The sequence below is a fragment of the Salarias fasciatus genome, chromosome 9 (assembly GCF_902148845.1).
Source record: "Salarias fasciatus chromosome 9, fSalaFa1.1, whole genome shotgun sequence".
In the NCBI taxonomy this organism is placed as follows: domain Eukaryota; kingdom Metazoa; phylum Chordata; class Actinopteri; order Blenniiformes; family Blenniidae; genus Salarias; species Salarias fasciatus.
This window is the reverse complement of record NC_043753.1, coordinates 15,666,813-15,692,903: the sequence shown is the minus strand read 5'-3', so window position 1 is coordinate 15,692,903 and position 26,091 is coordinate 15,666,813. Positions and strand designations below refer to the sequence as shown.

Below are 26,091 nucleotides of genomic sequence, written 5' to 3'. Positions count from 1 at the left end.
ATTAAGGTGGTCTTTTACTATAATGGGTAAATGAATGTTATGTGTTTAGTTTTATTTGTAAATCTGATTTCTTTTTATTCATCACAGTGGATCACGATGGCGAAACACAATCCTGGGCGTCTCGCCGCCATCATCGTGTTCCTCGTCTTCTACGCAATAAGTTTGGTGTTCAACGCGCTGTCCGTAGTTGGAGTCGGTAAGATCAAGTTTTGCTGAATGATAATAATAATAATAATAACTTCTGCAAGGATACCTAAAGAATCACAACTGTTAGTTTGATTGTAGTGGGTGGTAATGTGTTGAGCTGCTTGCTGGACGCCATACTGGCAGCCCACTGATGGCTGTTTTTTTCCCATATATTCTGACTCAATATGTGCATTTTTCTCCCCGCAGGACCTTATTTGACCACTACGGCCAACGTCTCTGCTGTGTTTGACACCCAGATCACACCCTCCGGATGGACCTTCAACATCTGGAGCGTCATCTACGTCTGGCTGACGCTGATGCTCATCTACATCCTGCTGGGACTATGCAGAAAGTTGAGACCACCTCTTGTATTTTCTGTTTTGAGAGTAAATTATTAAAGTCAAAGTATCAAAGATATAGGGAAATAAAACAGCCTAACTGCAGACAGCATATTTGATGTGCAACATGATGAAAGTTCATGTATCATTTCTACAGCGTGGCTGTTTTGTCTTGCAGGAATGCATACGGATATGTTTACTGCAGCCCTGCGGTCTTGCCTTACGGATTCTATATTTCCTGGTGCTTCAATCTGTGCTTTAACATTGGTTGGCTGCTCGTTTGGGACAGAGGGTAAGGCGCTTCAGCATGTGAGAATTTAAACTAATAGATGCAGTTCGAGAAGTAAACAGAAATGTCTGTTCCTCTGTTGATTTTGTCCCACATGAAGGATGATGATTCCTGCGCTGGTTTTCCTTCTCCTGGTGATCCTCTCAAACTACTGCACCTTAACCTTCGTCTGCCACGGCCTCCATGTGTATGGACCCTGGCTCAGGAAATACCACAATGTAGACCTGTGGTGCTTCCGAATTTTGGTTAGTATCTGACGAATGTAGAAAATTCACAATATTAATGAGGCCCGTAATGTTGGACAATGGGCGTATTGTGTCCACGCAGTGTCGAGGAGTGCAAAGTTCAGCGGCAAAGTGTCTTTGTGCGATGATCAAAAGCCGACCTTTGAACTGAATCTGCAGGTTCAGAATGCCGTGATGATCTACACAACGTGGACAACAGTTGCAACACTGATCAACCTGGCAATTGTCCTGCAATATGAAGCCGGGATGAACCCGACGGACGCCGCCACCGTCGCATACTCTGTGCTGGCTGTTGTGCTCGTCGTGTGGTGAGAAGAGTCCGCTAAAAGAAACCATGCAGAAAAGACTGAACCCATGTTATCTTTTAAGTGTCGGTGGGATTCTGAAGTAATGTGTCTGATGTATTCACAGGTTTATTTTGGAAAACACCGTCCTCGACAAGCATGTCCGGTACGTCCTCATCACCTACATCGTGGTGATCTGGGCGGTGTCTGGAAACCTGGACAAGAACTTTGACTACGACAATCTTACACGCAATGGCATATTCATAGGTAGGTCACTGATAGGCGCTTCATAAAAACTGGACCACAGAAATTCAGTGTTCATCCTCGTAGGCAGTAATGCTTCCACTTTGACTGCTCGATTTAAAATTTAAAAGCTATAAGGAGACATAGAAGGTGTACTAACTTTTCATTTTCTCCTCTTAGTTGCGCTGCTGTCTACATCCTGCACGCTGTTTGCCGTCCGGATTGGTTTGGTGATTTGGAGACACATCAAACAGCCGCTCTACAGAAACACCAATGTCGAACACATGGAGCCAAAAACATATGCTGAGAAACAGATGAAGATATTTCGCTAAAGCCTTTTGTACATATCGGAGCCGTGATGCAAATCTTTGTCTAACAGGATGAATTCGAATTTTCCAATGATAATAATGTATTTTCTTGTGTAAATATTAATACTTTAACTTGTACAACCAAACGTGACTTACTTTCAACTTTGACTGAATGATTTGTGAACTTTTGTGACTCTTTGATAACACACCCACACAGCTCTGATAAGAATATCTTAACATACAGCAATAAAACTGTGAACAAAGGGTCTGGTGACCCACACCGCAGTATTGAGAGCATGTTTTTCTATGTCTCTGAAAGTTTCAGGTTGTTTTGTATAAATACGAGATAGCAAGACAACTGTTGTTATCTAGAAATTCCTTTTTTATGTGTGAAATATGAAATTAAGCATCCATCCATCCATCCATCCATCCATCCATCCATCCATCCATCCATACATACATACATACATACATACATACATACATACATAACTTAAGTAGTCTGTTGTTTATCTGATGAGTTAAAGAAATAACAGCAGAAAAATGTTTGCTGCTTACAGTCATCGAGAGCACTATCAGACATTAGTTTGTTGGTTTATGCGTGCTAAAGGTTACTCCTATACTGTATGTGTGAGGTGGATTTTCTGAAAAACACAACAAAACAAACGGAGATGTTAACTTTTTTAATATATTAACCTGGAAATATATATTTTTAATTAATTTCTGCAGTATAGTTTTCATTGTTGCACCATTTTGAAGATCATTATATAGTTTTTGTTTTTTGTGGTATTTTCAACTTCAACCACATGTAATTGCATTTAAAATAGCAGAGAATTCATTTAGTTCACCTGTAAACATTCAACATTGCTGAGACAAGCAATAAATAACATAAAGATTTTGATTTAGCAATGTTATTTCCAATTAATTTTAAATGTAGGGCAAGAATTTGCACCATTAACAACAAATGACCTTATTTGAAGACAAAAATGTGGATCAAAGTGTTTGAAAAATATGTTTTATTACGCAGTGGTGTGAAAAGCTCGTAAACACGAGTAAAACCAAGCGCAGTCATGTATTGTTCTGTATCCCTCCAAGCCAGTAGAGGGCAACATCTGCGTTATGAATCACCTTATTCTCTAAAGAAGGAAACCCCCTCTGATTCTGAGGATTTTTACCCTGCACGTAAACTTACAGGCAGTAAACGTACATAAAACCAAGTTCACGTCAACTCGTAACATGGTCTAGAGCGCAGCTTATTAGATAAAACTTTTACAGCAGTCACATATTTGTTATTGGAGTCAGAGATTTTTGTAATTTATGCCACAGTCTCTGGTTTCTGCGGTGTCTCCTCCCCTGTGAGTCAATACACAGGGCATTCAGTTGCCCAAAGGTGCGCGGGTTTTTTGTCATTCCCACTATTTTGCTGCAGCGCCATTGTTTTGCTAACGTTATTGTTAAATTACTTTTATCTAGCTTTTCTGTATCGCGGTATACATTCAGTCCTCGTACGATTGTTGCGGAGCGGATTCTCGCGAATGAATTCAAGAGGTGAAGCAAAGAAGTGCTCGTGGAAAACGCAATGTTAAATAAATAGCTAGTCGCTGGTCCTCTAACATTAAGTCTTCAAAAAAAAAAATCATAAAAAACAAACAGACGAATGGAGGAGACGTCGTACCCCAAAATGGTGAGATAAACTACTCTTCAAGGATATTTCTGCTCTTCCTCCAGAAAGCTTGACTAACATTTCATGTATAAATTCAGCTGAGCTGCAGTTTACCCCCGTCTCCTGTTAGTAGTTCATAGAAGGGGATGCTCGGTTAGGTTCGAAGATAACATAGTTTCTCTGATGTTCCAAACAGACCTTTAAAGAGTCTAATAAACTGTTGCAACATTTTAGTTCAAACATGGCTAAATTCTCCGCACAGATACAAGGTTGTTTGCCTTTTTTATGTTTTTACAGACAACCCAAACATTGCTGCCATCTTTGTTTTGACACTCTGAAACGCCCCTTACAATAACTAATAATGTTTAGAACAATTTGGGCAAACATTTAAACAAAACTGATTGATCTGCACAATTCAAGCATTTTCTGACAAAGCAAACCTTAAAAGCTAAAGTCGACTCTATATGTGTGTATGATAGAGTTGTGTCAGTGTATACAGAATATTACATAGTTTGAATGAAGTGTTAAAGCAGTGAGCTCCTTGAGAAGCCCCACATTGTATAGTTTAACTCTTTCTCTGCTTCAACATACCAGAATCTTTATGTCATTATCAAGCTCTTTACAAAACACAATAAGAAGTTATTGAAATCAGACATACCACAACAGGGAGCCCGATAACCCATAGTGAAGAAAAATGTCTCTGTTCACCGCTTACTTTGAAAGCAGGATAACAACCACTTTTCAATACTGAGCTGATAATATTTTTCCGAATTTGTTCACAGAGGAGGCCCAAGAGGCAGCTCTGCTACCTGACGAGCAAAGAAAAGTAAGTTTCGGCATATTTTTGAAAGAGTAAAAGAGATCATCTTGAGCTCACATATATGATGTTGTGACCAGGTTTCCATTGTCTTATCTAGACTGAAAGATGGTGTAATTATTTGTTATGATAGGTGTCGATAAATCACATTGACCACAAATGTTTGAGGTTTTATTGTATGTCCAGCAAATGTCACCTCTTTTCACAATTATTTATAGCTACAGTATTTATATTTTTACCTTATACAGATGAAACATCTTTTTAATTCCTCACTTTTTTGTGTTTCAGCCCACCTAAACAGTGGAATACACCGCTGACCCTGGAGGATGTGGACAGGATGTTTGATGACTTAGGTGAGGATATGATTCACTTCAATCATTTGCGGTTAAGTAGCTTTTGTCAGTTGCACTCAGGCATGCCTTTTTTTTTTTTTAAATTTCAGATTCATCTCCAGAAAATATCATTCCCTCCCCATCTTCTCCGTGCCAGAATTTTAGTTCAACACAAAATTTCCCCGAAACAGCAATCTCTCCCATCCCACAGGAGGGACACCGAATGGTAATTTAATCATAACTAAATCTGTGCATCTGTTTTCAGCCTTACATGTACATCTGGTCCTTGGATTTATCTTCTTTTCATTCAGTTCAACTCAATAAATCTATGGTTGATTCTTTAGGTTCCTGATAAACATGCCCTGCAGCCTGTGTCCAGATCAATCTGTCATAAGTTGGATGTTGGTAAGAAACTCAAATGTGTGGCACTGGCAAAAAACTACTTTATTTCCCTGAAATTACACTTTTAACATTTTACCCATGTGTTCCTATTAGTGTTGTGTGGTGATGATTTTCCCATCAAGACTATATTTCTTTTCCTTTCATAGATTTGGATATCCCATTTGAGGTGCATGGGCTGGTGAAGACATCCAGTCCTATTGAACAGATGGGGGGTGTGAGCCGTGTAGAGAAGCTCTGTGAAGAAAAAGCAGTGCCCCAGATTCTCCTCTGCTTGGAAGAAGAGGTCAAGAAGTCAGAGCCTCCTCCTTCAGAGAACGTCAAGTGCAACGGACAAGTCACAGAAGAGTATGATACTTAATTCTTTACCTGCGTGATTTCTTCTTATGGAAATGGATGCTTTTTTTTATGTTTGCTTTTCTGATGTTGCAAGAATCTTCTCATTCTCCAGGAGTGGCATCTCTGAGCTGGAGACTCCTCCAAAGATGTTAGTTCTCCCTAAGTCTACTACTAACAAAAAGAAGCCAGAAGCACCACAGTAAGTTTTTTTTTTTTTTTTTTTTTTTTTTTTTTTTTTTTACATGTACATTGTATGTGTCTGCTTTCCACAGCAAATGTTGTAATTGTTTCCAACTATAGTAAATGTTTGTTCTTTTCTTGTTTGTGTTTGTCCTACACTGATGTTCAACTTTTAAATAACACAATGATGTGATTGGATACACACAAGCTATACTGTATGTCAACGATGAAAGATAGCAAATGTGTACTTTAGGAAATGTTTGACATGTTGAATATAATGTATAAGTGATCATCTAGCATTAACAGTGACTGGAAGATTTCCTTATTTAATGCCGCTATTGAATGCCAGTCCATTGTTGCAGTTTGTTTTTCAGTTGTACTTATTTTATTGTTTACAGGAGGCAAGAAAACACTGAGCGTCCTGCTGTCGCAAGCAGACGAGAGCCGACACTTCCAGCTCCTGACAAAAGCTCCAAAACCCTCCAGAGAAAGCCACCTGCGGAGACGGCGTCACACGTGGGAAACAGCATGATGACTTTCCTGCAGAAGCTCAAAGAAGATGGACAGTCGAAACTGGCCAGGTGAGTTGAAAAATTGATTAATAATAAAGTAAAATTGCTAAATGATTTTAACTCAATCATACTCAAGTTAAACTCTCAATATTATTTTTTTTTTCTTCCATGTTTATTTTTAAAGGTCAAGGAAAACTGTGATCCCTGTTGAAGTCCCCGCCCCTGAGCCAGAAGATAATTTTATCATTTTGGAGGATGATACAGCCTTTCAGTTTTCCATCCCGTGTAAAAATGCCCCCAGTAGGAGACAGCAACAGAGCAGATCCAGCACCTCTGACGAAGCCGGTTCAGCAGGCAAGGAAGACCCTCAAAGAGGTCCACAGAATCAGGACGGGTTGGAAAAAACAAACGATAACCTGGCAAGTCAGGCTGCGGATAAGAAAACAAAGGCCAAGAAGAAAGAAAAAGGGGAGAAGAATGACGAGAGGCCCGAAAGTGCAAAAGATGAAGTGTTATCCGAACAAGAGAAACCAAACAAAAAGAAAAATCACCTCAACAAGGTGAAGTCCAAAGTGAAGGACACAGCGAAGAGTCAAGTGGACGACGAAGCCAGGTCAGAAACAAGACCGGCAAGTCCGTCTCAGAAAGCAGAAACGAACGCACACAAATCTTCTGAAGCAAAAAAAACCACGAGCTCAAAAACGCGTCACGAAAGCATCAAGACTGCCCAGACGAAACCATCGAAGGGGACGGAGAAAAGAGAGCAGAGATCAGAGGCAGATGAGGAACCTGAGGACCGCTGTGATCCTGCCGGTAAGAACAAACCTTTCACTGTTAGCATCAAATCTCTGTCTTTTATTATCACTTGTGCTTCTGATGTGCAGCATCGAAAAGCAACTTCATTAGACTAGATGCTGGAATCACAAGAAGTCAATCATCCGACTTTGAATTGAATCACAGTAAAGTAATTTGTGTTTTGTAAATGTTTGATTTTTTTAAGTTGTGGCATCATCTATCTAATCCACTCACTCAGGTAGGGACATTGATTGTCAGGTGTTTTTGTTTGTTTTTGACTGTTTAATGTCTTATTTAATTATTATTGTTTTTATCATCATCAAAAACAAGGAATTATTTAATCAAAATTGCTTTTCATTTACAAAATTCCCAAACATTGATTGATTTGATGAATCGGTCTTTATTTCGAACATGTAAAAAAGCAAAACAAACGGAAGAAAAAAATCAAAATAAATTAAACAAATGTTGAAAAGAGAAATTATAGCTAATCTGTATTTACATGAATGAAATTATTGAAAAAATATAGTTTTTTTTTTTTTTGTGATTTTCAGGAAGCAAACAAACATTTTCTTGCTGTGTTTCTCATGTGGGGAAATATTTGCTGGAAAATACCGATAATGCAACATAATAAAATCTTGTCTGAAACGTGATCTTCTCTCGCCCCATAGAAAACGATCCTGTGAAGTCTGACACAAACGGAAATGCTAAACAAAGCAAACCGATGGCAGAGTCTGCGGGCAGCTCATCTGAAGACAACGTGATTCTGCAGAAAAGAAAACGGAAGCCGCCTGGACAGTGGTGGAAGGCTGGTGTGGTCGGCCTGAGCTCAGGCGAAACAGACGGTCAGCAGCCGACGGTCAAAAGATCCAAACAGAAAAGCAAAGAGACAAATGCTGCGGCACTTTCCCCTGTAAAAGATAAGAAAGAAGAAGCTTCCAAGAAAAGAACCCAGAAAGAAATTGCAATGTTGAGCCAGCAAGTTAATAAAGCTAAAGGAAAAGAAGTGAAACGGAACAAAAAAAGAAATAAAAGTGAGGATACTCCACAGGAGGAGGAGGAAAAAGAGGAAATGTCAAAAGCAACAGATGAACAGCAGCCTGAGGAAGAAGAGGGGCGTGAAGTCGACCAGGATCAGGGAGAGTCCAGCCCTTTGGTCTTCAGCCACAGAGACCAAACCATTGACTCAGGTAAAGTTACCGCTGAACATTATCATTGGCTAAAGAGAAGGAACTTTCAGTAACAACTAAGGCTGCGTTCAAGTGCCTTTTAGATGTCGTCATTGTTTTCCTCAATCGTGTGTCAGAATGTTACAAATGTTAAAAGTTAATGTATTCTTACGGCGCACAACAATGATTATTATTTCAAAGTAATGTCTGAATGTGCTGGATTTGATTTAGCTGGATTTTAAGTACAACAGTCTCAGTTTTTGAGTGAATTTTCTCTTTGTTACAGGCCCAATATTCCAGAAAGTGTATCATCGCACTCCTGCTGGCAAAATATCCACCAGACACGCAGCACCGGACTCCCATAGGCAACCCGAGGAGCTGCTCAGAGAAGCAGAGCCAGGCAAACGGAGGAGGAAACCAGCAGGGAGCTGGTGGATGGTCAACGACTCGCCTGACGACGTGGACGTCGTGCCCCCCAAGAGACGGCAGCCCGCTGTGGAGAAGTCCAAACCCCAGAGGAAAAGAAAAGAGCAGCCTAAGAAGGATGAACCTGCTGGACTTTCTAGTGACGTGGACATTTCCTCAAAGCCAGCAGGGGACACTCCTGTCCTTCCTCTGAAACCAAAGTCACTCTTCACTCCAAAGACTGTGAAAAGCTCTCTGGCTAAATTTACAGACATTTTTAAAACGGGCATCGAGACGCCAGTGACGGTGAGAAACCGCGACACGCAGCTGAAAAACAGGCGTAATGTCACTTCACACCCCACCAAGGAAAAAGCGGCACCTCAGACGACCACAGAGGCAGCCGGTGTGGAGAGATATGAAGACGTGAGCACACAGGGCAGCCTGAACAACCAGAGGACTCCGCAGGACGACGGCTGTCACACGGAGAGCACGTAAGACAGCAGCCAACCTCCTCCACAGAGGTTTTCTCTGCTGCAAGCAACACTTCTGTAACTCCGTCATTGTTTTTTTTGTTTTTTTTTTTTTTTTTGTTAGGTCTAATTTCTTCAGAAGTGGGCCGTCCTCCATGATTGAATTGCAAGAATATGAAGAAATTGACGACACGAGTATGGTTTAAATTTAGTGTTTTTCTTTCTCTTTTTTTTTTCTTTCATGCTTTCTGTGTAGTCAATTTTCTGAATAATATTTTCTACTGTTGGTTTCCAGTTAGAATCTTTGAGATCAATACGCAAGCTGTGTATTTCATTCCGTGCACGTTAACCACTAAACCAATCAATATGTTACATACTGTGTGTATAGATGGGAGAGAAATCAATAAGGATGATCTTCTGGTTTTTATTTTACTTGTAAAATGCCAAATACTACATTAACTTTAAGGAACTTTACATTATAAGAAAGCATGTCAATAATCTCAGAAAGATAAGCGTCAGTGATAACAGAACATACCGTATTCATATCTTCAGCTCCATGCGCTGTGATGGCTCTGCTAATAAAATACGACAGTTTTGTTGGGCCAGGTTTGCTGCACTTTGGATCTGGTTTTAAGCTGATGAGAAACTTGGCTTCACTGCAGCCGTCAAATCTCCTTTTTACAGCCTCATAAATGCTACCGAACGTCACAGACTTCAGCTTTCACCGTCACACACACTTCACCGAAATCCCCCAAAGAAATGCTCGCAACAAAAACAACTGGAAACTTTGATATTCGTTTGTTATCTTATTTGGGTAAAACAACAGCTTGTATTTGCATTTTTCCAAACACCGTCATCTGAATGTTGTTTCCTGTTATTATCTTACTGTATTATTTGCATGTGAATGTTTGTAACGTCTGCGTTTCCCTCTGTGTTCCAGCTTGCCTGACCTCCGGAGTCCAGGCTGAGCTCTCTCCATCCGATCTGTGCGGCCCTCCTCTCAAGCCTCTGGTCCTACAGCCGAAAGATAAATCCAATCTGGCGGAGTGGTTCAAGTGCCTCTGGTCCACTGCGACCAAAAGTAAGAATACTTAATCTTAATTTCGCAGATAAAACTCCATGGAAATTGATCCTGTTATTTGGGGCTCGAATGTGAGGCTTCTTTTTGGAGGGATTCCTCTGCAGCGGTGTTGTTTGTCGACGCTGAGTTGGCCCGGTCGGCGTTGCAGGTGACGCAGTGGTGACTCCAGACCAGTTCGACTGGTACTTCTACCAGGACAAAGCCATGGGTCTCCAGGTGGAGCAGAACGCCGGCTCCTTCTGCAGCGGCAAGATGATGCTGGGCTCCCAGATGAAGAAGCCTCTCTGGGTGGATCACAGCGCCACGACAGTCCGTAGAAAACTTCCTTTTTTTTTTCTTTTTTAGCTTCCGGTTTCTCCTCATACAACATGTGACCTGATTTTTTTTTTAATGATTTTTTTTTTTTAAGGTTTTTAACGTGATGACGAGCTCTGTGAGCGTTATCATCGACGGCAGTGAGTCCTGCTTCAACGCAGGGCAGTCCTTCATGGTGAACTGTGGTAAGTCATCTGTTATTCTCACACACACACTCACACACTTCCACAGGTAAAATGAGAGCAGTAAAAGTGGGAGCCGTCTTGTCAGAAGCGAGCGTGCCTGTATTGTTCAGCTTATTGAGCTTTCTCCTGGCGTTCACAGGTCGCGCCTACAGCATCAGGAACGTCACTTCACAGCCTGCGATGCTGTTGTTCACCCGGATGTCAGCGGACGGCTCGGACTGTACTGCTCACACCTGAAGGAGCAGAGCCCCAGTAGGCGGAGGAGGGATTTCAACCTTTTACCTGGACTTTTGGAATAGATGGTGTAAATAGAAGCGTCCCTGTGAATTTTCAGTCTGTTTTTTTTTTTTTTTTTTTTTTCCCCCTCCAGAACTGTCCATCAAATGGACGAACTCTGTAATTAAAGAAGCAGCTGTTTTCCATTACCTCAGTGGTTGATATATACAGAAATCTGTTTTCTGCTCTAAAATGACAGTTTGGACCACCGTGCTTCTTTGCATGTGTTTTTGTTAAAGTGTTTTTCTAATGCGTCACTGAACTCGACTCTGCTGTCTTTAAAACATCTGAATGAACAGAAATTATTTAAAAGATTTGAGATATTTATTTCCCGGTTAAAAGTAAGTTACCACATGGCAGTTATTAATGTATCAAACTCACTCACTGATGTTACATTTGTAACGTGATCCAGTATGCTTCGCTTCTTAGCAACATTTGGATGCTGTAAATAATTGAACTCAATAAATTTCTCTGTAAATTAGCCGTAGGTGAGAATATGTGACCTGTATTAGACTGCAGTTAATATGAATGAAGGCAAAGTGTTTAGCTGATTCAAACTGGAAGCGCCAAAAAAGAAAAAGCGTTTTCCCTGTCTCAGGCCTGTTGATCCTCGCGTAGATGTGTTGGAAGTTTCCTGCTGCCGCTGAGAGATAGTGGAGCCGTCATCAGAGAGACGGCTGCTCTCAGAAGTCGTGACGGAAGCGTTTCAAAGTGTATCACCTGCCGCCGCTGCTCAGGTTCCTTCCAAATGTCAACATATAAACATGTTTAGCTCACAAACGTCACCTTCTGCAGGATCTGTAGCCCCAGTTGTTACAATTTAAAAAAAAAATACGAGTTAATCCAGTGAGGAATCACTCATATCTTGCTGAACACCGAGGAGGAGTTTCATCTTTCTTGCCACCGGGGATGTTTTTGAAGTTACTTTTATCGTGTCTGCACAGGTATTGACAAAATCCTGCCCTCTTGTCATCTCACATCATGATAAATACTTCCCAAAATACTTGTTTTTATTCAGATATATGGCTTTAATAACCCAGAGATCAGAAGCTTGCTCTTTTACACGCCTGCAGACAGAAACGTCTCGTCCCTCACAGCTACGGAAGGATCGATGACGGTTTCTGTTGGAAGAAAAACTTTTAAAGTCCCATTTTAATACTGTGGTGGCAGCAATGATTATAGCTCCTTGATGACATTGTTGGACTCATTCTTATAGAAACTGAAGTCTTTCACAATAAAACGCTGTTTGTCAGCTGCAGTGAAGCCGAGCAGCGCAGTTCACTCTGAAATCACTCAGTCTTACATCAGTCATACCTGCTGCTGCCTCATCAATCATTCACCAACTTTCTTCATCAAGTTCAGTCATGTTTTTGCTGGAGAATATGTTATATGTTTGCCCCCGGGTGTACTGTTCAATAGTTTATGATACACAGTTACCAACATGTTTCTTAAACAAAATACTGGAATTGTCCTTACGCTGTAATTTAGCTTATACTTAATAATGTAACGCAAATATTTAAAACAGGGCCGCGACTGTTTGATGTCCTCCCACCTGTTAGGAACACTTCATCTGTTTCTGCAGGCGACAACATGTCAATCACCGACCCATCCCATTAAAAACAAAATCAACATGCACACCCTGACCGTGAAACAAAGAGGAGACGCTCGTCTCTGCAGTGGAGCTTTCAGCATCCTGCCACTTTGATAATTTATCACTCCTGAATGTCTGGTTTTAGCTGAGCAGCAGCAGCAGCAGCGGCGGGCCGGCTCGCCTCCGGGCAGGATCTCCTTCAGTCAACGCTGCTCGGACCACCGGGGTATTCAGGAGAACCCAGGTCCCAGGTCTTTAATTATGAACCGAGTCCGGGACCGAATGCTTCTGCCTGAAACGCAGCATCTGTGTGCTGAAATGGACAACGCACTCGGCGCCGCTTCCATCTTGAGGGGATGAATGAGTTGTGAAATTCTGAACTTAGTTTGTGTCAGAGCGCCACAGTTGATCGATAGAACATTTTTACACTATATAATATGGACTTGAAAGGCATTAATTAAGACATTTTTTGCAGTATTGTAACGGCAACAGTGAAAAAATTAAAGCTCCTGGCTTTGGAAAACTTACAGTACCTTATCAGTGCCGAAGAAAAGGAAATGAGCTGTGCATTTATCTCGGCTGCCTGAACCTCAGGCGGGCTGCACGTCCGGGGATAAGTCGGTTTAAGTAGTGCGACAGGCTCTAAATAATGTAGTCCGCTCAACTCTGAACTTAATTTCAGCCTTCGCCAACAAAACGCATCCTCATCCTGGCTGAGTTATCCATTCATACGCCATGCACCAGAGCCAGCAGAGTAAATGTTCTGCAATAGCTATAGAATAGCTTCAGCTTGACTTCCTGCCGTCTCTGTGGAGTTTCCATGTTTTCCTTGTGTGTGTTGACTCTTAAATTAGTAACTTTTTGCTGAAAAGATCCATTGAATGTCCTGTTTTTCGGTGTTTTTCCACTCCGTAATTTCACCTCTCAGACCGCATTAAGGCTGCTTGGCAGCCAGTTTTTCGCCCGTGGGACACATGACAGACGCTCCCGGTGCAGACGGAGGCGGCCGCTGCCCCGGCGTCTGGTTCGCGGTGATTTCTTATGCAAAGAGCTTCTCCGTAAAGTGCTTATCAGCAGACAACCAGAGCGTTCGCATTTCTGATACAGTTTCTGCACAGAAGGCAGCAAATGTTTACCTTTCTAAGAACCAACTTTGGCTCGGTGCGCCGGAATCGTGCGTTCAAACATCAGGAGGAAAAGACGTCGGTGAGAAAACCGGCCGCCAGAGAGCACTTTTAATAATTGGACAGTATAAATCACAGAGTATTTGCCTTCATGACATGAAATCATTTGACCAAACAAAGGCTATACAAGGTTTCTTTGATTAGTCTGAGTCTCAGTTTCTTTGGAACTGACTTCAAGCATTGAGAACGATTTCCTCCCTTTGTTCGAACCGGCTGTGTGAGTTTGTGTGCGGCTTTGCATTCTCGACTCAGCGGGAGAGCGTTTGATAAACTCGTCTGCAAAAACAAACTGTTGACTCGCTTCATGAATCTTCCTCTAACAATTAAACGATTCTTTCAGGTTCAGGCAAATAGCAGGAAATTAATAATATGAACATTCATCTGAAGGCCCCATGCAAAAAGCTCAATTGACCGTTTAGGAAAAATGAAAGGCTTTTATTATTTTGTGAGAGCTTCTGTGAGTAATATGCATTAGAAAATAATAATAAAAGAAAGAAACTGACAAAGCTGCGGGCCAAAGACATCAGACTCCTGCTCCACCTCCCTCCCTCCCTCCCTCCTCCTCCGTCCTGCTGTCGTCCGCTGCAGCAGCCGTTGTTTTGCTTCCTGATACGTGTTGCACAGATTCAACAGAACCTTGAATGACTCTGGATGAGTGATCATCCGCTGGAGTTACTCTGAACAGCGTGCTCCTGTAAACAGACCCGCAACGCATACACACACCCAGAAACACACGGAGGAAACTCACACCACTGTTTATGTCCAACGAAAATTCACTTTATTACCCAGTGGTGTGGCAGCGATGTTGTTTATATGTCGTGAGCTATTGTGTTTTTGTTTCTGTTTCCCTCCATCCATCCATCTTCAACACAGTTTTATCCTGTTCAGGGTTGCACACGACAAAGTTTAGTTTTTTTTTCCCTGTTGGAAATATAATCAAATAATCTGTACTATTAACAAGATTTTATTTTTATATAGTCATTCATAGCATATGTATGCGTGTTGATGGATAATTGTGCAGCTTGAAAGCACATAAAAATCTAAAGTGGGAAAAATATGCTTGAATTTATTGAGAAAAAAATATCTGATTAGGAATAAAAGGAAAGTTTTGCTTGATAAGAACTTCATAAAATGTTTGAGAACCTCACAGTATTGGAAAGAAAGTGCTGTAAGTTCAAATATAATGACTAGAATGAAGCAGGCAGAGACTGGGCAGGCAATCTAATATCAGAGAAAGTTTGAGAGTATCTTCCCTCTATCAGCCTGCTTAAGAAGGAGGTTGTGAGTGGCTGCACTATTGATGCACTTCATGGTCTGTTTGAGTCTGATTTGTACTGAAAGCTCGATGGACGCCACTCTAACCTTAACAAAACACTGATTTGATACCAAACCTCTTCACCAAACCTTTATGTCTCCAAAAAAAAGCCTGAACTTTTCCGTAGAGCAGTCGTTAAGTAGGCCAGCGCTCCCGCTGCTCCCGCGGGCCGGACGGTGAGGACAAGCAGCCAGATGGCTGCTCAGGTCAGAGGATTTGTTTATCGCCACGCTGTGCACTTTTCTGGGGAAGTGGACTAAAGTTAAAACACCAGTGGTTTAATTACCTTCTGCTGGACAGGAGCTACTGGAGCACAGGAAAACACTTCTGATGTTTGCATTTCTGCTTGTCATGTCTGATCAGGACATCAGGCGCTCTGATGTCCAGCTTGACCTCCACTCATTAAACTCCTGTTCAAAATATACAATTTCATCTCTGAAAAACATTTGAATCCTCCGTCCATCTGTCAGCCTAACACCGAGAAACTTGTCCATCCAATCTACTCCTCAGCAAATCCATCAGTCTTTAGTATTTCCAACAAAAGCCTCCACACACTTCATTTCATTCAGAACACTGCTGCCAGATTACTGACAAGCACAAATAGACCCGGCCGCTTCTCACTCGTCCTGCCTTCCCTCCTCCTCCTCCTCCTGGTTTCTACTAGAATACAGAACGAGATCTCCTCCTCAGCCACAGGTTCACCCGCGGTGACGCTCCTCCCTGACTCACGGAGCTCCATCATAACACGCTCCATCTGCTTCTTTCTCCATCCTTCAGCTCCTCCGACAAGCTGAGAGGCTGTCGAGTGCTTCAGTCCTCACAACATTGCTGTTTTGTAAGCTTTTGGTTTCTTTAAATTGCCTGTAGGTGTGAACATGAGTGTGTGTACGTGTGTTTTTTTGCCCTCTTACGAGCTGGAAGCCTATTCAGTATTCTGTGGTCTTCATTTTATAGAGCAGAGCAGGAGACGGATCAATACAGTTGTCACACCGCTGCTCTGCTACAAAAATGGAGGGTCAACCGTTTATTGATGAAATGCATAGAGAAAGAAATATATTTACACTTTAGATTGAAATACCATCATAATAAGATATCCTATAGTTTTAAATGACAATCCTCTAATTCACACTTTCAGAAATACATTTTGAAAGCATGACTGACTCAGAAATAAAAAACTAAAACATCAATGAAACAAAGAAACAAACAAAAAAAAAAAAATCTAAGGGATTATTTTTTACTCCAAATAAAAAATATCATGGTGACATTAGTGTCTCACTCAACCTCCAGTCTGGCCTGTTTCTGTCTCTGAGCGTCTGCTGCTCTGTTTCACCGCACATGTCTGAAAGGAGTCTCCGAGGAAAAGCACATGTCTGATCTACAGTACGTTTAACCCCACTTCCTAATGAGAGTCAAACAAAATGAATTATACAAAGTACAGCAGAGATTCATGTTCAGGGTTTCTGCCTTGATGGGGCCTTTGGGAGCAAAAACGGCCCTTGAATCAAAAGTTCCAATTAGCTTTTGACAGCCGGCCTGTTACCTTCAGATACTGGACGTCTGCTCCGCTGTCGGCAGGAGCGACAGCTCCAAAAAGAAATCAGTGAAAACAACAATAATTTACTTGTCAGATTAAACGATTAAAGTTAAATTCTGAGAGAAGCCTTGTTTCATCACTGTTGCACGTGTGAGGAATCCTCTGCGGAGCGCTCATTCAGCGCTCTCCAGCCTGGAATCCACTGAACACTTCGGAAGCTGCAAATGGAGGATGACGGCAGATGCTTCAGCTTAATGCGCCAAGCTGTGAGGGCCACTTTTCTCACGGACATGAAATGAAAAGTAAAAAACTAGTCGAAGCCGGAGCAGCTGAGGACAGACCCGGAGCTGGTCTGTCGACGTTATTGTTCATTTTCTAAAAGCGAATGGTGTTAGTTGACAACATTACATTTGAATGTTATTTAAAATCAATACCAACCATGAGAATGGTTGTTAACTGATCATTCCTGGATGTTTGTGTAACTGCATTCATGTCCAACCACTAAATGTTCAATCCTGAACCCCTGGGCTCAGACTCTCAGCAACCTCTGGGGAGCGACTGTCTCCTCGGCCCCTTCTAAAGCCCCGACCCTCGATAAAAGCATATCTGTGGGTTACAATCATAAAAAACTAACCGCACAATTCAACTCGACCGAATCGAGCTGAGCAACACAGGGCGAATCCAAACCGCCGAATAACAACTCATTTAAAACCAATCTCCCACATTTGGGCAGTCTGTGTCAGCGAAGGTTGCAGAAGTGTGCCTCGCAAAGTCTGAAAGCACTGAGAAAGGATGTCCTCCGAGGCTGCACTCAGTGGGAAACGCCGCGTTACGTTCTGAAAATGGAAAACCTTTTTATTTCTCGTCTAATCCAATATGCATCCGCTAAATGTCACAGGGAATAAATAATTTTCAAAACATCCCCTTCGTTGCTTCAAAGCTCCAGATGTTGACGTCCTTCCAGTGACAAACGCTTGAAGTTCTCCGGTCTGCTCCCAGACAAATTAAAGTTTGTCTGTTGATTTCCAGTAACTGACCGTCAGCTGTGTGGCTGAATCGGATTATCTTGTTATTTCGCTGCTGTGGTTGTCTCTTTTGAGTCTGTTCAGTGATTTCACCATAAAAGAGAAGCGGCGAAGGCTTCGGTTACAGACTCGGGTCTGGAAAAGAGGGAGACGCAGGTTAAGCGTTTGTTATTTTTTTTGCTGGAAAGTGACTCGTGTGCCGAGGGAAGCATGGAATTTCCAATATCTACACTGACAACATGTGATATCTGCCTTTTCTGTTGATCCCACTCAATCTAAATCCTTTCTTCTATTCATTTCTAACTTCACCGCTCCAGTTTTTCAGAGACGTTCGTCTGCAAAGTTTCACCTTTAACATGCGCCGTGACTTGAAAACTGACAACACAATTCCACAGTGATTTACCGAATAATCACGTCAGGAGTTCTCATGATCCCCCACACAGCCCCATCTTGCATCCCACTATTTATCTTCCAAGCAGACAGGCCTGAAATGTCAGTAAATTCCCAGTGCGACGGTGTGGGATCACGACAGAAGGTGGATCCGAGGGTCTGCTCCTGACGTGTGTGCACATAAATCCACATATACAACCTTTCAGGCTATAGAGCTGAACATTTTAAGAAATGTTGAGATTAGGCTGCAAAATACATGCGACGGAAATGAGAAATGCCTCCGAGGAGAGTAACACACAAGTACGTGAAGGACAGGAACTGCGCTCAGAGAGCAATGTCCTGTTTCTGAATGCTGCTCATCTGATGCAATATGTGTATAAAAAAAAAAAAACCGTATTTCACTTATTTATGGAAAAATAAAAGCTTCCTGGCTTTTCATTCCAGACAATCAAAAGACTCAAGGTTAGATTTGGTGCGTTTTTTTCTTCTTCAATCTTGCGTCAATTTCAGTAAAGTTCACAAACTATGAAGAAGTGAGTGGCAAGTTAGGAATAAATAAAAGAAAAATTGGGTTTGTACTGCGACAGAGTGAAGGAAGGAGTTGTTTGTCACTTTATAAGAAAAACCAAAAGGGTCGCATAGAAAGACTTTCCCATATTCATACCTATTCTGTTTAAAGGATACACTCCGATATATATGATGTGCTTGTTGCAACCATCCTGCCTGTGTCGACGTTTCACTGTATCGTTTCTCGAGACCAACAAACAGTAGGTTTAACAAATTCTCTGCATCAGAAAAAGAAAACTAAAATTTTCAATATCACGAGAATATATTTACACAAACAGATTACAATACTCGAATATACTGTTCTTGTCAGCAGGTTGTCCAACTTGTGCCAGTAGGCTTTTTTTTCCCCTGTAAAACCGTAGATGGTTTCTTGAGCCGCTCAAAGAAAGAAAACAAGGAAATGTTAAATAAAATACAGATACAGCTGTTTAAAATTATGTATTTTCCTGGACTAAATTTAGAAATTTAGTATTTGCCAGTCAATGTCAAACAGGTACATCAATCATTAAAGTAAAAAATTCATTAATATTATAATACTGATGCACCTATGAAAGAAACCCTGGGAGTAGTGAGTGTCACGCTGAGGGGAGTCTGGCCCTGTTTGTTTCCCAGACTGAAATCTTTTCAATTTTTCCTGGATTTAGCTCCTGCAAAACAAAATGTACAGCAATCCTTGGCACTGTATGACCCACAAGGCCCGCACCATCCAACCGGCCCCCCAGTACCTGACCGGCAGGTGGTACTAACAATATTTCCTCAACTCTAATCAAGCACATGGCCGAGCGCCACTGCTGTAACAAAAGAAGATAAAGCTTCCAAACCGTCCTGTATCGAAGCTTTTTCTCCGGCCAAACAGTTGGTGACTCATGAAAATGAAAAGAAGTACTTGTCCTGACTTTTTTCAGGTCTCTGATTTCAGTAGAGACATACGGACCTGGTAGGAAAGTTCTGACTCAGACTGATTAAACTATCTTTTTTTTTTTTTACATGACAGTGAGAAAACTTTTCTAAAATATTCAGATTAGTTTTGTGACTTCTCAATTCTGAAGCTGTTAACCTGCCGTCTGTGCTGCGAGGCCGGATGCTGGGGAGGGAAACTGAGGATACAGCCGTCACGGCCAGGTTTATTTCTGGCTACAATCAAAGTTGAGGAGCTGACGCCCTGCGGTGGGATGTTGTGTCAGGAGGCCGTTAAAGGAGGACTGCCCACGCTCTCTCTAACTCTCATAAAGCCCCCAATTAGAATAAAAGCTCTGAGGATCTTCCCTCTTTCACCTTGAGCATGTGACATTTGGACGAAGATATAACGGTTTTGAAAAGCAGCCAGTAACCCCTGAAATCCATCTGTGGTCTAACGGAGCAAATTGATGTACGGCAGATACTGACTCAGCCTCTCAGGTGCTTCCTGCATACTGATTCGCTGCTTTGAGAAGGACGCCGCAATGTGCAAAGACACGCTTGATGAAAAGATATCTACTGACGATCATCACTGTTTTGATTTGTGGCTGAGACGTAAAGTTAAAAAGAAGAAACCTGATGTTTCGATTTTTTTTCTACGGTGTTGCAGTTTAGTCTCTCCGTCTCTCACAGCCTGATATTTTCACATTCTGCCAGTTCTGATGTCTTTAAATCCAAAACCAAATGACAAGAAAGTCAGATTTTACAGGTGTGTGTGTGTGGTGACAATTAGCATTCTGACCGCTCCCTTCCAGAAGGCGCCTCAGCACACTGAGTGACCCACATGTTTGACACCAGTTTTGGCACAGGTCAGTGCCTTGCTCCGAGACCCCGAGCAGTGATCTGTCAGCAGTGGGATCCAAACTTCCTGTTCTCCTTGCTCCTCTGACCTTGCAATCACAATTTCTTAATTGAGCATAAATAATTAAACCTTTGATTTCTGGACCTTTTTCCAGCTTATCAAAAGGGGGCAGTGGAAATATTTGCTCAGTTAAATGAAAAGAATCACAAACTTACATAACAACATGGTGATTATAAGTGTCAGATGTGTTAGATTTTTGTTTTCTCAAACATTGTTGTTTCTCATTGAAGATCTGAGTCCATCACACACAGCTATCTGGAAACAGGCAACTGAAAATTCAAGCGAGTGCAGATCTACTAGCGCGGCCACAATTGAAGTGACAGGTAGCTGAAGAAATCTTCCGGAGGGGTCGCGGGGTCACTGGAGGTCAGCTGGCTGTTAGTGCTGGCTGAGGAGTGGCGAGCGTGTGTGTTAATCCGGCCGCCCGGTCCGTGACTGTATCCATCATGTCCGTAATGTGTTTCCTATTCTTCGCAAAACGAACCTTTCTGAAGCAATCTGTGGTGTAAAGGAGGAGGTGGTGGAATGACATTAGGTGGAATTTGCTCTGCCGTGTGTGTCTGTTTGAGCTGATTTCTGGATATTATGACAAAGAATTTCATATAGTGGCTTTCATTCTGGTTGAGCTCTGCTGCGGTGTTTCAGGCGACAGTCAATAAAGTGAAGGACATCGACACAGTCCTATAGTGTCTTTATCTGTATTGTAAGTCTAGAAATGACAATGAGTGAGTCGGTCTGACCTAGAAAATCCTCCTCATGCTGTATCTTGGATGGATTTTTTTAAAAAGCTCTTCCCACTGAGAGAGCCTGGTGGTCCGACACGTTTCTGTTCTAATTAATTTGGCTCACAAGAAAAGAGAGCTCTTTGAACGCGGCGTGTGTGAGACGCCTGTTTTCTGAATGGAAGTGTATAAACCACACAAAAAGCAAGGACACAAACTGAGCTCTGTTGCACATCAAACGTTCTTTTGACGAAGAAGAGAGATACCACACACTTTTTTTCTTTTAAACTTCTTCATGTCTTATAAAATTCAAGTTCAAATTGAAGGAATAGAAACATAAAGAGCGACAGTGTTTTCTCTGGATGGTCAAAAAAGGATCTTCAAATATTAAAATAGTTCATTGTGTTTTCAGTTGGTTTTCAGGCACCAGAACAATATTGATCCATGATGTAATTGAGTTAATCCAATGGGAAGATGGAGGTATGTGTGATCACTGGGGCGGCACGGCAGCATCTTCTCATTAGTGAGCGTTGGCGGAACATTACAGCCACGACTTATTTTGATATGCTTTTTTGTAATCTTGTTTAAAAAAAAAAAAAAAACATATTAATGTCAAAAACTCAGAGAGCAAATCCAAATGCTGTCGTATTGCAATTGATTTTCTTCTGAAAACATTGATTTTCTCTGCTGGAGTCGGAGCGGCGAGGTGAGCCGTGCTGCTTTTCTGGCTGTCTGGGAGTAATTCAGAGGTGAGTTTATTCACCGGATCAGATTAAGCCTTTTATCCAGTCTCTTTAATTAAACTAACATGCTGTCAAGGTCCGAGTCGGGTTCGGCCTTGACACTGATTCAGCAGACACATGTGTTTGTTCCTTCTAAAGATTTGTTTGCCAGAGATATTTGGCAAAATTTACTCTGAGATGTTGCGATTAAAAACTTCAAGGTAGAGCATTCACTCATCATCCATTCATTCACCTCTTATAACTGCTTTATTTCAATTTCTTTAATAATAATAATTTAAATAATAAAAAACATTAAATAAAAATGTGATCCTTGGTGTTTCATTATTAAACCTGAAACTCACAAATGTCTTTTATTGTGTTATGTTTTTTGCAGTTATGAGTTAATTTTCCAGTTGCTGCTTGCTGCTTCTCGGGATCGAAACTGTGACCGACAGTGTCAAAGCTCAGGGCGAGTTCATTTTCAGTTCAGAGAATATAAACGTGCCTCTGCGCATCTCTTCTCTCAGCCGTTGGCTTCCACCAGCTGTCCGAGGCTGGGGCTCCACGCGCCTGCAGTCAGAACGGTTTGTTTCCCCGGACCGTCGGCGTCCGATACCCCGACCACGGCGCGGTGATGAAATGGCTGCAGACGACCCCATAAGCATGTTGTGTCGTCTCTCTTCAGAAGGGGAAAATGCTGGACTTCCAGATTATGGAAAATCTCTCTGTGCTGTATCATATCGTAACATTCTGCTGCTCTCAGACGCTCTGAGGTTGAGGTGACTCACTGTGCTTCTTTCAACTGAAAGGCAGAGTGACAAAAATAGATTTCCGAATAAGTCCTATTAACTCAGAGCAGACCACGTTATGATAAATTGCTCACTAAAGCAAACTTTTAGCTTTGATATGACAGTAGACAGGATGCCCAGCCACCAGGGAGCAATCGATGCTCGTGTGTCTTTTGTTGTAAATGTCACGACCTGCTGGAGAGTTTCGTGGGTCACTGAATCCCAGTGAGGAACCCTCCAGGAATCCTGAGAACAAAGTGACCCGACAAGCTGAAACATCAACACCAACAGCCGTGAAGACAGACTGCAGACGCACTGCATCGAGCTGATGAGCACGTCACGTCCCTCGTGTCGGTCTGGAAGTTTTGTCAGGGTCCCCCCCCCCGATTCCTCCCATTGGAGATCCTCCAAACATCGAAGCACGGCCAACTGAAGGGATTAGGAGCCCATCTGGCCTGGAAGAGACCGGGATCCTCATGGAGGTGAAGGAAGATGGGACTATCTTGACTTCTGAAGCAGAAAAACAATACTGATGGATGGATGGATGGATGGATGGATGGATGGATGGATGCACTGACTTACTGGTCTGATGGTCACAGTTGAATATATGTTAACAATTTCAGCTCTCAAAGGCCTTTTGCTCTTATATAGCACTATTGGTCAGATTAGCAAACAGCCTCATTTGTAAAGTTCTAAAGGCTCTTTTTTTATTCATGTTTAAGATCTCAGACATGCAAATGTTTAGTTCAGAATTTATGATTATCAGTGATGTGAAATCTAATGGTAAAAAACATTACTGGCTCCATACCACTTATTCTTTTCACAGACTATTCTGAAATCACAGACTTGATTATCATTTTTTTTTTCTTTCTGAATATGGACATCTACAAATACTGCATTCACTGTGTGACAAATATCTTACTCCCCTGAAGGAAGACATAAAATAGCTGACAAAAAAATTATTGAAATTATGCAATCCTGCTGTGGCTTCATTTGAAACTCAAGACCACAGCTTTAGCAGCATTTGACTTGCCGACAAGACTCAACAGCACCATGACCGAAAACATCTGAAATGAAATAAAAGTGCAACTTGGTGCAAAAGGAGAAGTCTGTGTTTACGGCATGCCAGGCAAAATGAAAGTGAATGTGGACATATAGATTAATTCCGGTATCCGATCCGTCCGTTTCGGCTCACATCGGACCTGATAATGACCCAGAATATCAGATCAGACCGTCTGCAGCGACAAGCCATTTTCTCAAGCAGGCCGTTGGGTGGCGTGTCTCTGAAACAAATTTCCCCAACTTCACACATGATTCTTTCTCAGACCGTGTAAAGTGGCTCATCCCTCAACGACGCCATCCGAAAGCTCCCAACATTTTACACTCCAAAAACATGATTACTCTGAGGGGTGAAGGTGAGGCGCTGGTGTGAAATCGCATTCATCTGAGCTGATTCCCCTCTGGGAGGCGTGAATGAGGAGCTGTGATGGACACAACATTTCACTGCAGCTCTGTGACTCGTACACACATCCTCGAGCTGCAGCCTCTGCTAGGTTCTGGTGGATGACGATGTTTTGACGCCGAATTAACCGAGCCATGTTCCCACTGTGCATACAGCTTTTCCAAATGGCATGTGAAAAGAATTTTTTTTTTAAATATACAGCTCAAATCCATTAATCAAAGGGGACATTTTGCTGAATATTTCATTGATTACATTTTTTTGGGACGGCTGTTTTATTCATGATCAGAAGAGGCAAATATGTGGCGAGGCAGGGACACAGATGAGCAATCAGGAGAATATGAAAGGTGACAGTCAGGAGGCTGCACCACAGCTGGTCGGCTGCTCCTTCAGACCTCGGCTAGAAGAAAATCAAGTTGGCTGTCAATATGATTGCTGCCACCACGATGCACCTCCATTATGATGCACCGTGTGTATCATGCTTCCACCTTTCGCTCCTTCCAGGATCTTGCGGTATTATGTTGCGCGTGGCCTGTGCACACCGAATAGCAGCCAAGCTCATGTGCAAACTCTCCTTTAAGACACAGGGAGCCTTTAAGCAAAGAGCTTATCCCGAGCTGCCAGAGCATGTGGAAATCGAAGTTTGGCACCCAGACATTAATGCATGCTTCCATGACTCAAATACACACACACACGCACGGAGCTTCTCATGGTAAATAGTTTCAGCCACACATCTGCTGCACTCGCCGCCATGTCATCGTAAGTGTACGGTATGTAAATATGATTTTGTGAACCAAACAGAAGCTGAAATGGAATGCCCGTAATACTGCAGGGAGAGAATGTTTCTCTGTAATTGCATCCAAAGATGGTCACTTCCACATCACTTGGAGGGATTTTTGGCCTCCAGCATCCCAGAAGAGGCAGTAAAAATGCACTAAGCGTCACTGTCACCTCCTCAGATGCTTGTTAGTGGTAGCTGCTTCAGGACTTAATGAGAACTTGTGCTTCATCTTAACCCCAGATTGCAGAAGCTCGGATGAAATTTTTAAGCCTCCACAATTTTCCAGAAACAGAGTGCCGCTTCTTTCTGATCTTTACAATAATAAATACATAAATACAATTGTACAAAAGCTCGAGAACTGCCCTCCGCATGAGAGCCCTCCTCTGTGCATTTCTTCCCGTCAGTGAGCTTTTTAGATTCCTTCAGTCCGAAGTGCCTGCAGTTCAAATTACATGAGTCAAGTGAAACGTGATTGACGGATCAAATCATCTAAAGATTATATACAGCGCCGCTGCATCGTGAGGAGGCAACTAGCTACAGAACTCGCTCAGATAAAGCTCAGCTCAGCCTTGCTGTTGCAGTGATTCGAGCGTCAGCTTGAACTCTTTTCATTGTTAATGTTTATCCTTTGTTGTTGCAAAACAACTAATGATTCTATAGACCTCACATTTGCTTTTTTTTTTTTTAAACCTATCCTCTCATATGTGTTCTGAATAAACTAGGCCAGACTGATTATTTTAGCATTGTTTGAAAATAACAAAAGAATTCATTCAGACCAAAACAAAAGGATTTCTCTGGATGTGAAATATACCTTTGTGTCACTCCCCCTTGAAAAGATAGAGAAAAAAAAAATCAGCGCAGGTGTACAAACTCACTTCCAATTTCCTCTTGGCCTTTTCAGCGCTACCAGACTCAGCTGGCTGAAGTCCTGCCTCGACGGGAGTTTTGAATCACAATCCGACAATGACAAACACACGCTACATCCCTCACCTTGGGTTACAGTGCTTATATTTATGAACTTAAATAGAGGCAGAAAAGAGGAAAGAGACGCGGTTCTTTGTTTGGATGAGCAGCGGACACAGCGGTGAGGGGATTAATGGATCCATAATGAGATCGTACTGTGATCATAACAGCTGGGTTTACAGTGATGAATGTTCCCGTCTTTACAGGAAAAAATGAAATGTGGAGCAGCTGAATGCATCTGTCCATGTTTTATGAATGACACTAGGTTTACACACTCGCCAGTTGCATTATGTGCATCAGGTCAATGCTGAGTTGGACTCTGTTTTGAATTCAGAGTTATTTTAATGTTTATATCTGTTTGTCTCAAGCTTATATCTCATTGGGTTGCAACAAATTGGAAATG

The 26,091-nt window shown here is 42.0% G+C and overlaps 1 protein-coding gene across 2 annotated transcripts; it reads left to right on the top strand.

Moving 5' to 3' along the window:
• The first annotated feature begins 3,331 nt into the window (after positions 1 to 3,331).
• On the top strand, positions 3,332 to 13,866 carry LOC115394453 (muscle M-line assembly protein unc-89). Of its 2 annotated transcripts, XR_003932086.1 has the most exons (17): positions 3,332 to 3,577; positions 4,339 to 4,382; positions 4,662 to 4,726; positions 4,816 to 4,931; positions 5,050 to 5,110; positions 5,254 to 5,452; positions 5,556 to 5,642; positions 6,022 to 6,204; positions 6,320 to 6,948; positions 7,599 to 8,117; positions 8,383 to 8,992; positions 9,096 to 9,166; positions 9,912 to 10,052; positions 10,201 to 10,361; positions 10,462 to 10,552; positions 10,692 to 11,217; positions 13,856 to 13,866. XR_003932086.1 is itself a non-coding variant. In XM_030099763.1 (16 exons), the coding sequence occupies exons 1-16, from the start codon at positions 3,551 to 3,553 to the stop codon at positions 10,787 to 10,789; spliced, it is 3,102 nt and encodes a 1,033-aa protein (XP_029955623.1). In that variant the 5' UTR covers positions 3,332 to 3,550; the 3' UTR covers positions 10,790 to 11,272. The 2 variants fall into 2 exon arrangements, 1 of the variants encoding a protein (XP_029955623.1); XM_030099763.1 differs by lacking the exon at positions 13,856 to 13,866 and having other exon boundaries at positions 10,692 to 11,272.
• Positions 13,867 to 26,091: the final 12,225 nt, after the last annotated feature.